Source organism: Onychostoma macrolepis, chromosome 21 (genome assembly GCF_012432095.1).
Source record: "Onychostoma macrolepis isolate SWU-2019 chromosome 21, ASM1243209v1, whole genome shotgun sequence".
Lineage (NCBI taxonomy): Eukaryota > Metazoa > Chordata > Actinopteri > Cypriniformes > Cyprinidae > Onychostoma > Onychostoma macrolepis.
In genome coordinates, this window is record NC_081175.1 from 13,757,832 (window position 1) to 13,770,005 (window position 12,174).

Here is a 12,174-nt window from a genome sequence, read left to right on the forward strand (position 1 = left end):
TCACGAACAGATGGCAGGACATTCTCCTTCAGGATTTCCTGATTGAGTGCAGAATTCATGGTTCCATCAATTATGGCAAGTCATCCAGGTTCTGAAGCTGCAAAGCAGCCCCAGACCATCACACTACCACCACCATGTTTGACTGTTGGTATGATGTTCTTTTTATGAAATGCTGTGTTGGTTTTACGCCAGATGTAACGGGACACACACCTTCCAAAAGTTCAACTTTTGTCGCATCAGTCCACAGAATATTTGCCCAAAAATCTTGGGGATAATCAAGACATTTTTTGGCAAATGTGAGACGAGCCTTTGTGTTCTTTTTGGTCAGCAATGGCTTTTGCCTTGGAACTCTCCCATGGATGCTGTTTTTGCCCAGTCTCTTTCTTATTGTTGAATCATGAACACTGACCTTAACTGAGGCAAGTGAGGCCTGCAGTTCTTTAGATGTTGTTCTGGGTTCTTTTATGACCTCCTGGATGAGTCGTCTTTGTGCTCTTGGAGTAATTTTGGTAGGTCGGCCAATCCTGGGAAGGTTCACCACTGTTCCAAGTTTTCTCCATTTGTGGATAATGGCTCTGACCATGGTTTGATGGAGTCCCAAAGCCTTAGAAATGGCTTTATAACCCTTTCCAGACTGATACATGTAAACTATTTTGTTTCTCATCTGTTTATGAATTTCTTAAGATCGCGGAATGATGTGTTGCTCTTTAAACATGCTTCACTTTGTCAGGCTCTATTTAAGTGATTTCTTGATTCAACAGGTCTGGCAGTAATCAGGCCTGGATTTGGCTAGTGAAATTTAACTCAGCTTTCTAAAATAATGTGGTTAATCACAGTTCTTTCATGATTTAATAGGAGGGAGCAAGCACTTTTTCACACAGGGCCATGTGGGTTTGGATTTTATTTTCCCTTCATAATAAAAAACTTCATTTAAAAACTGCATGTTGTGTTTACTTGTGTTATCTTTGATTATTATTTAAATTTGTCTGATGATCTGAAACATTAAAGTGTGACAAACATGCAAAAAATGTAAAAATAAGGAAGGGGGCCAACACTTTTTCACACCACTGTAAATGCCAACATGTACACACACAGATAAATCCACAGCACGGCATACACACCCACTCGTCTTGCTTCTGTTGGTCATATGGGATTGTAAGAGACTGCCAGGGTTGGAATAAATGTACCTCATTTACTCTCCAAAAATACATGTACAGCTCATGTGTCCAGAATGCTACTTGGGGCAAAGAAAAAAGATGAAAATGTGACAAAACTCTTGTCACTCTGATTTATATGAGCTCCCTGGAGCAGCATTTGGTTTTAAATTTCTCTTTCTGTCACTACTGTCAAGACTCTAGTCAAAGAGCTTGAGCAATTTCTCCAGATTCAATAGGGATTTAACAAATATTTTAAACTCATAAATAAATAGAAAGTTTTATCATTTTAGAACCACACACACACACACATAATTTCTTCATGTATTTATGCAGTAAGTCCCTTATACTCACAGAGGCTGCATTTATTTGATCAAAAATACAGTAAAAACATAATATTGTGAATTATTATTACAGTTTGAAATACATGTAATTTATTCCTTTGATAGCAAAGCTGAATTTTCAGCATTATTATGCCATTATTCAGTGTCACATGATGCTTCAGAAATTATTTTAGTATGCTGATTTGATACTCAGTTGTTATTGGTGCTCAGTTATTATTAATAAATCTTATTATTATCAATGTTAAACATTTTTGATGAATTCTGTGATGAATATAAAGTTAAAAAAATAGAATTTATTTGAAATAGAATTTGTTTAGTAATATAGTAAGTAATAGTAATATTTTTATTGTCACTTCTCATCAATTTAATTCATATTTTTACTGAATAAAAACATTAATTTAGATAATAAGAAATAATAATAAGAAATGTTTCTTGAGCACCAAATCAGCATATTAGAATGATTTCTGAAGGATCACTGAAGGCTGGAGTATAATGATGTTGAAAATTCAGTTTGACATTACAGAAATAAATTACATTTAAAATATATTAGAATAGAAAACAGCTATTTTAAATTGTAATACTATTTCACAATAGTACTGTTTTTACTCTATTTTGAGCACATAAATGCCTTAGTGAGCAGAGACGTAATTAAAAACATTTAGAAATCATAATATTTCCAAACTTTTGACAAGTACTGCATATATTTTGATGATAAAAAAATGTTGAACCCTGATTTACATCAATATTTATATAAAAGTTTTTTTTTTTCACTTCAAATATATATAAATAATGTTAATGATTTTTAATAAATACATTTGTACTACCTATGGTCCCCACTGTGAATGTTTGTCTGAGGGCTCATTCTTTCAAGCCACTGATTTTTTTCACTGTGAGCACAACAGGGCTTTTATTTAGTAAAACAATGGCAGTGTCAAGGTAGATAAGTTGCTGTATAATGTAGTGGCACAATTGTTCATGGACTGAAACGGTGGAGCTGTTTCTAGCAGCCTGCCAAAAGATGAAATATTTTCCACAGGATTTAGGTTTTTGTTAGGTTTAGATTTAGGTTACTGTTTTGAAATACTGTCAGGGCATCAATGCTTGACTGTATCTCAAGTGTCTGGTCTGTTTTACTCATTTTAGGCCCCAATGCTGTTAAAATGATCTAAAATACCTCAAAAGTTTCCAAAGTTATAATGGGGAATCCTTGATTAATTCTACTCAGAGACACAAAGTCTCTGTTGAGAGAGTTTCATGTGAATTAAGGGGAAATTACGAGGAGGTGACAGAGGGAGTGAAGCAGCTAATTTGTGGTGATGCTCACCAAGGACAATCCCTAGCTGTACAACAGAGCTCTGTGCTACTGTAATTACCATAGATATTAACAGAGGCTTTAGCTGAAGGCAGCTTTGGGTGCAGTTTGATTGATACTGGGCTCAGCTAAGGGCAGCTACACATGAATATTTCAAAGAGCCATTGATAAGTCGGTTGGTTCGCTTTTGGATATCAACACTATAATGTTCAATTTTTGGGATCAGTAATTAATACTTTTATTCAGCAAGGATGCATTAAATTCATCAAAATTGACACTGTTGCAAAAAAAAAAAAAAAAAAATCAAATAAATGCTGTTCTTTTGAACTTTCTATTCATCAAAAAATCCCAAAAAAACTTGTTTCCACAAAAATGTTAAGCACTGTTCCAACACTATAATGTAAAAGAAAAGAAAAAATCGGGATCAGTAATTAATACTTTTATTCTGCAAGGATGCATTAAATTCATCAAAACTGACACTGTTGCAAAATAAATAAATAAATTAATTAAATTAAATAATCAAATAAATGCTGTGCTTTTGAACTTTCTATTCATCAAAAATATTAATGTTTTCAACATTAATAATAAGGTATGGTGGCCGAGAGAGCTCAACGCACTGCAAATAGAAAAAACACCTACAAATTAAGAAAACATCTTCATCAGTTTGACAGCAGGTGGTGCAAATGCTCACAACACAACCAAATAAAGAAATGCTCTGCAAATAGAAAAAAACATCTGCAAATTAAGAAAACAACTTCATCAATTTGACAACACACGCACTGCAAATGCTCACAACACAACCAAACCAATAAACGTGCTTCAAATCAAATTCTTTATTTGGTTGTGTTGTGAGCATTTGCAGCACCTGCTGTCAAACTGATGAAGATGTTTTCTTGATTTGCTGGTGCTTTTTCTATTTGCATGTGTTTTCTGAAGTTGCAGCCCGTTGAGCTCTCTCGGCCACCGTAGGGGTACGGATATAATACTTGAACATTTGAAAATTTTGAAAATGTAGTGAATGCATTAAATTTTTAAACATATTAACATTAAAAATCAACATAAAAATTTGGCTTTGCCATCACAGGAATGAATTCCATTTTAAAATATATTAAAATTCAAAACTAATTAATTCTAATAATAATTCTATAATTCATTCTAATAATAATTCACAACAGTACTGTTTTACTGTAATTTTGATCAATCAAATGCAGCCATGGAGAACATAAGAGCAAAAAAAAAAAATGTTTTTCAAAAAAAACAAAAAAATAATTAAAATCTTTTGAACAGTACTGTACATGACGCTTATTATAATTAAACATATAATTTAACACAATGCATTTAAAATAGTCAACACAAGGTCATTTGAAACAAATCAGTTCAAACAGTTCCATTTCTTGGTATTCACTTGCTAAAAGACATGCAAATGACAAATAACCAGGGCCAAATTGTACTGTATGTTGTTGCTTTGGTAACGGATTCTGAAGTACATTATGCTGAGGTTGCCAGAGTAACCTTGACAAACATTCTATTCCAAAGCCTGTACATCCTAATTTGGCCCATATCTAATTCACAGGCAGTGTGTGAATGCTGATGTGAATAGATATTGAGTGAAATTGCCAGCACATTAAGCCCTTAGTGCGTCAGGGAGCGTTTATTTAATAGTTAAAAAGAAATGAGATAGAGAAAGAGCGAGAGACTGAAAGGAAGTGACATCCACTGTTGGCATGATAAATAACATATGATGCTATATTAATGGATTCTTCCCAGACATCCTTTAGCCGGTCTGACTCATGGGATCTCATGGGACCAACACATCGTCCGGTACCGGAAAAAGTGTGAGGCTCTTACACGTTGTGTGTAGCAGGTGCTATCTTGGCTTTTTGGTTTTGCACATCTGCTCCTGGCTCTGATCCAGGACCTTTTAAAGAGGGTTCACAAGCATTTGGGTTACAGACACCGCACCCACATGTTAGCCAGTTCATTAAAGACCGCAAACAGAAACACATAATGAGCCACAACAACAGGGATGCACCTTCACAAGGTCAGCTGCTGCATCCTTAAAGCAATAGAAGAGATTCAGCAACAAAGGGTACCAAATAAGACATCTCTGATCAGGGACTCAAAATCACCCAAATGGCATCTGGGACAGAATTGTGTGACCTTCACAAGGTGACTGAAAATGCATACTGAAGCTGATTTTGACTGAAATGCAAAAACAGAATGTTTAGGCCAGAAATAATGCCAGATTTCAAATGTTAATCTTATGAATGGTCTTTAAAAAGATGAGGAAAGAGATAGAGAAGCAGTAAAAGATCTGACATTGTGAGTGAAGTTGCATCAGAGAAATGTCAGAGCTGCTCCAGGGAACCTTTGCATGCTGTGAAGCACTTAACACTGAGTGTTCATAACAGTCACATCAAAAATACAGTTCAACCCTTCCACCATGGTTTAAATGTCACCTTTTTTCAACATAAAATGTGCATGTGAAGTTTAGGGCTGAAACACCAGCTTCAAGAGATCATGATGATAAACTAAAGCAAGCCAAGAAGCATGTAAAAATACCTTTAGAATGACAACTGCATGACAATTATGGCACATCATGGAAATGTGCAGTTGTTACCTGTTTGCTCTTTCGGTAACACTTTATTTTACGGACCAATTTTACTAGCATATTGACTGTTTATTAGTACTTATAAAGCACATATTAATGCCTTATTCTGCATGACCATATTTGTTTTGAATAAATGCACTAAATAATTTATTACTACATGACGCATATTTTTACTTGACAAAACACTAAAAAATGAGAATTGTATACTTTTCAAATAAATAAATAAATGCAGTTATCAACTCCATCACCAGCCTTCAACAGATGTCAAATATTACAGCTCAAAAAGCTACAGGTTTGTTTCTAATTGCTTGTTTGGTCTCTGTGAAATCTAAAAATCAAGCAGCAGTCCCTGACACTCAATTATGATTAAAAGACACCAGAGATGAACAGAGCTCTCTCACACAGTGCCAGTAAACCATCTGTACAGAAAACTTCACTCCCCTCAGCAACAGATAAACTGCCTCTGATAATGAAGAACAAAACAAAGGGGTGTTTCGTCCCCTTTTTAAATCATTAAAGGGATTTTTACAAGTCTTCCACTCTGTTAACCTACAAACAACATGCAGTGAACGCAAGACGCCTCGCCGTTACCTCCACGGATCGCAGTCAGCGGGCTCTGAGCGACTCTGGACGCACAGCTCCGTTTCCTCTTCTCCGTTAGTTGGACACGGACCGGACACATCCACGGTGGGCAAAGGCAATTCTAAGCCATGCTTTTCCGGACCCATTATCGTTTATTAAAGTATCGGTAGTTTAGAAGAAAATATCTATTAGAGCATTGACGTCCCAGCAAAACTCGAGCGAAATCCCTACCGCTTGCGTTTCCACGGACAGCCCAGGCGAAGAGCTCGGAGTGCGGGCTTGTAACCTACAGTCCCCTCGCCTCTGGAGACTGGAGTGACAAGCCATAACTCACTCGGGCCATACATCACTAGTCCTTCAAATATCACCTTGCTCTTACCGTGAATGAACGCCTCCGGACACCAATACTATTTAAACAGGTTTAGCATCACTGGGTGGCATTTTATTGTAAATATTTTACTGTCAAATTTTAAATGTAGCTGTTAATTAGATTAGGTTTAATCTGCAAGCATTATGCATAAGATAATGTACAGTTATTATCGTGACCTGGCACAGCGGGCAGTTATTCAGCGCTTAATTATTCCTAAATATTGTATTGCTATTTCGTGATTGACCAGAAAGCTGTGTAATAAAGTTTTATATTTACTGCCAAAAACAGCAAACTAAGATTGAAGTTAATTGTCCAAATTTACATTATTAGGCTATTCATTACCAGACCAACTTTTGTTTATGTAGAATTCCTTAGAAGAAAATGCCACCCGATAAAGATCGTTTCGTGAATATCCATCTACGCTGTTTATTGCACCCTATTCCTTTCACAACAGGTGCCATATAACCCATTTTTTTATTCGCCTTCTTTATACCTGCATATAGGCATTGTAAAGACATCCTATGAAATCCACTCACCTCCTCAAAGACCCTGTTTCTTAATTCTCAAAGTCTCAGGGCGTTTATATAAAGCCAGTGTTGTGAAATTCTCGGTTGGAGTTATGGTTGTCGTTGGTCTCATATGCTGAACAGACTAATTCAGAAGGAAAACAATGGCATTTTCAGTTGCCCCAGTTATCTCCTCTCGGTCCCGTTGGCATGTGACAGCCCCATTGCCACCGCAGCAGAGTTTTTTGAAGATCCATCAGGTGAAATGCTCGTTCCAAAAGCCACTGTCGTATTTTTTTTAAAGTTCAACCATTTAACAGATTTGTTCAGAAATGCCCCCGTCTCGCGCTCGCCTCGTGCGTAACAGGCGTTCTCCGCCGCGCGCCCAAGGGTGTGTTGCATTTAAAGTCCTTGCCGAATGCACCCGGACAGATTTATAGCGTCTTAAAAATGGAGTCCCCCTTCACTTGTGTGTCTCTTGCCGAAACACGCGGGGGAAAAAACCCAAATCTTTTCTATCGCAATAAATCTATTGTGCTGATAACGTCTTAGATGGGCGCGCTGCCTTGCAGCCATTGAACGGCTGAGTGGTACAGCCGATCTGCTCCAGAATGTTTCCCTCCTTCAGAGATCTGGCAGGTGTGTCAGAGAGAGTGGTGTAGGGTGGAGTTAAAAATAGATCAGTAATGTATCACTATTAGCAGACAGAGACAAAATGCATACATTTTTGCCGTTCATTTACTGAGGTTTAAATGTGACGGAAAGAACACGTAGATGAGTACAGTTTTTGCTTCTTTGACTCTATGTATGTGTGTTTTGCTATTTTGGGAAATTTGGCATACTATTCCAATATTTATTGGGTGTAAGCTGTAATGTTGACAGGCTGATAACATTTTGTGACCAGTTTTGTCATTTTATCTTCATCAAAATGATCATGCATTTTTAAACCACATTTTAATTTGAACTTCTTACCACAAAATGTATAATTGAGGATACCAAGATTCTTACAACTCAAATTGCATCACTTCTAAATCTATACATTACTGTGTGGAAGCTGGAGGAACATGTTCAACATGTTCTTGCACCTGTTGTGTATAAATGACTCATAGCATCCAATTTTTTATCATAATTATTCAGAGATGATAGTTCAGAACTAGAGTCCATTACTGAAAAGTACAGGGCAGCCAACTCCCTGCAATTTCGTATAATAAGCTGCTTAGGTTGAAAAATGGCAGTTCTTCTGCTAAATGGCAGTTCAGAAGCAAAAAAAATGTCAAAACGATGACGTTGACCATTGTGCGGTTCATTAGAGACCCATATATATTCTACCTGTTGGAACACTAGATGAGGACTAGATGACATAGCGGGTGCCTGTCAGACACAAACGACCTCATTTTTTAATACTGAAAGATTGATTTCAGTATTAAAGATATATTAGCAAATTGAGAATTTTATGCTGTTTTCTTTCTTTTGAAAGCGGCAGAATTACATCATTATCCTTCTTTTATTCTCAATAGGCTGGGTCTGCATTGCCCAAAGATGTAATGCTCATGCATTTTCAATTATGGTGTATTCTTACTAATTAAAAATAAGATCATTAACACAGTCTCAAAGGGTAAACATGCACTGCCTAATAGTTTGTGAGAAAAAAGGAAAAGATAACAGAAGTGTGAATGAACGTCAATGATAATTACTTTAGTTGTTTTCTCATTTGAAGTTTATTTGAAATGAATTTGGTCCCCTGAGAACCTATAAAGGAAGCGACACAAATGCATAAAATATTTAGCTTTTATCTGTTTAATTAGCAACTGAAGCCATGTTGGCATGAAGAAATCAGTTCATCAGCAGCTTCACAAATGACCTTGAGATGGCATCGAAGTGCTTGCTGCTACTGCAGATGGGAAATGATAAGCCTAGTCTTCACATGAATGTTGACTACAGAGCAACGCTCTTAAAAATAAAGGTTTTTTATTGACATTGATGGTTCCATGAAGAACCTTGAGCATTCATGGAACCTTTAAATTGCACTAAAGGTTCTTTAGAGAGGAAAAGGGTTCTTTAGATTGTTATAAAGTTCCTCAAAAATGGTTCTTATATGGCAGTATATTAAGATAAATGTTTCATAAATTGACTACAAAGTTATTGATTCATTACATTTATCATTCTTAACAAAGGTCAAGCTTCCATCAAGGAGCTTGAAGTTTCAATATCCATCCTGCATATTTCATGAGGTCATTTTAAGATTTTGTATTGAAAGACTCCATGCGAATGAGAGGTCATGGTCGGTTTGACAACATTCCATCACACACACCATTTTACATTTACATTTACATTTATGCATTTAGCAGACACTTTTATCCAAAGCGACTTACATTGCATTCAAGTTACAGTTTTTACATTTTATCAGCTCTTGCTTTCCCTGGGAATCGAACCCATGATCTCGGCGTTGCTAGCACCATGCTCTACTATTTGAGCTACAGGAAAGCCTGTATTAAAGAACACCATAAACACTAAATGTTTGTAAATGACACCAAGAGTTGAAGAATGTGCTGCATAAAACAAGATGTAACATATGGATGCTGTCATTACCTCATAGATCAGGTCTAATACAATTCATCCAGGCTTCATTAAAATGCTTCAAGGCCTTTGGAATGGAAATTACACTTCCTAAAAATGTGCTAAATCTGCAAGTCATATATTCAGTTCTTCTTTTTGCATTATATAAACCTAATCTTCAGCCCCTGAGCAGCAATATAGTAAACTAAAATTACATAGACATTATACAAATGCAACAGTGTCTAATGTGTGCTCCTGTTTAATTAGATCAGAATGAGATCAGTACAAAAGACAAATGGAAGATTTTACACGAAGCCAGATATTACAAATGAATGCAACAAAAATGTTAATCATAAATTTTAATTTAAAATGAAAAGATAAAATCATTTCTAAACAAGAAGACAGTTATCTTAACAAATGCACCATTTCTCTTTTCTTTATCCATCTCTGCAAGTAAAGTCGAGCACCAAAAATGATACAGCGCATAAAAACAATATTTGCTATGGAGCCTTTTTAATCTTGTGAAAGTGGGTCTTGTTACTGTCGCTTAATAAAAATGACACAAGCTCACTGCAAAAGATAAAGTGACAACATTTAAGAGATCTCTAGAGATTTTCATGGGAATCGTGGAAGAATAACAAAAAGACCTTCAAGGAGGTGAAACTATTTTTCCTTCTACAGATAGCTAAAAAAATCCTGATATCATCATTTCACATTTGTGGGCAAGTATAAAACTGCTTTCTGTTTCGATTGACATTTAATATCATAGCATATATTTCATTTATATTTCATAATTACATTTCATTCTTTCATATTTCAGTATGTGCCAACATGTTTAAAACAAATTGTGACCGTCTTAAACCAGTCTTAAGTGTCAATTTTTCGAAATTGAGATTTATACATCATCTGAAAGCTGAATAAATACGCTTTCCATTGACATTGGTTTGTTAGGATCGGACAATATTTGGCCGAGATACAACTATTTGAAAATATGGCATCTGAGGGTGCAAAAAATCTAAATATTGAGAAAATCACCTTTAAAGTTGTCCAAATGAAGTTCTAAGCAATGCATATATCTAAATCAAAAATTACGTTTTGATACATTTACGTTAAGAAATTTACAAAATATCTTCATGGAACATGATCTTTACTTAATATGCTAATGATTTTTGGCATAAAAGAAAAATCGATCATTTTGACCCATACAATGTATTTTTGGCTATTGCTACAAATATACCCCAGTGACTTAAGACTGGTTTTGTGGTCCAGGGTCACAATTATTATTCAAATACATGCATATTTGATTAAAACTAAGTATTTTAAATACTTATTTAAAAGACAATTTGTTTAAATGAATTATAATTGATAATAAAATTTTTTTTTTTGTAAATTAATTTATACTATGTACAACATTTTTGAATACCTGTTCTCTACTGTTAATTACTGGTCTTTGTAATTTAGCAGATCTAAAGCAATATACAGTTATTGCATAAGTCTCTTTAATTGGAGCAATCTTGTTGTTGCAGGTCAGCATCTCTACATTTCATGAACTGTCACTTCTAGGGTTGCCACCACACTACACCAAATAAACATGATGTGACATGTTCAGTACTGTAAAAGCAACAAGAGAAATGCTATGTGATCTATGAACCTCTCAACAATTGCTATAATGGAGCAGATAGGAGGCCTATCAGAGGACATATGCTGACTTCATGGATACAGACATGTTCATTCTATACTTTGCACAGCTTTTATTCACCATACAATCCCCCTGACGGGAAAGCAAACGAAGCATGATGTCGATTGTAAATTTCATACACTGATAAACTGAGCTCTTATTTGAATGCAAATCGCTGTCGGGATGAGACGCATTTTAAACACCAGTCACAAAAACGGATACAGTTCTTAAGTGCAATCCTGACTGCATAGCATTCCAGCATACTTGAACTACATGTAACCCTGTTTATTTTTTTATTTATTTTTTGCTTTGTTTGTGTTTTAGAAACTGGGCCAGGGTCCAAATGTTCCTTTTGGGGGCATTAACAGGAAGTTGGCTTAGATTTTTTGGTAAAGTATACAGAAAGTCATTGCACATTAGAGCCCTATACAACCCCCTTGACAACTTCTCTTCACTCGCAAACCAACTGTGAAGGCCCCTCTCCTCTTGTTACTACTCCACTCACGATCACCACCAACATCCATCTGTTTATTTACTTTTACTGCCATCACTGAAATGAATTTGCCTGGATTCAGCACAGAAGAAAGTCTGCTGAGCCTTTGCCCTTGAGCCAGAAAATTCAATTGACTTGCTTCAACACATATACATGTTGCATAAATGAATTATGTATCAAATGACTAACAAAGTGCGGCAGGACTGGCTGAGGGTAAAAAAAGCAAACCAACAAATACATAAATAGCTAAATATAGTCATCAGGGAAATGAATAATTCTAAGATGAAAGTTATCTGTTCCCAATGAACGGAACATTTATCCTTACACAAGCAAATTTCTAGGGATAAAGATGAAAGAAAACCACAGGTAACAAAATGGGGCTCTATAAGCGAACATTTGGGAGGATCGTGTTTGTTCATCTTATTATGTCAGTCACAACACAAGGGAATATAAACAACTGCTTACCTCACTCCCATGACAATTCTGCTGTAATAACCACCATGCACCACCACCACATTTTTCCGATCACTTCTATTTCTAAAAGTGCCAAAATAACAACAGCATTTGG

At 35.8% G+C, this 12,174-nt stretch overlaps 1 protein-coding gene across 5 annotated transcripts in view; it reads right to left on the bottom strand.

Moving 5' to 3' along the window:
• Positions 1-12,174, bottom strand: part of caln2 (calneuron 2) — a 79,485-nt gene that overhangs the window by 29,601 nt on the left and 37,710 nt on the right. The window contains exon 1 of one of the 5 annotated variants that reach the window (XM_058758509.1): positions 6,910-7,461. The exons of 2 other annotated variants lie outside the window; for them this stretch is intronic. Coding sequence is in view for 2 of the 3 variants with exons in the window: in XM_058758511.1 (XP_058614494.1) it covers positions 6,013-6,149 (137 nt within the window). In the remaining variant the exon portion in view is untranslated. Of the gene's footprint in view, positions 1-1,121; positions 1,235-6,012; positions 6,323-6,909; positions 7,462-12,174 lie in introns of those variants that run through there. 2 more of the 5 variants (XM_058758511.1, XM_058758507.1) reach the window with 2 other exon arrangements.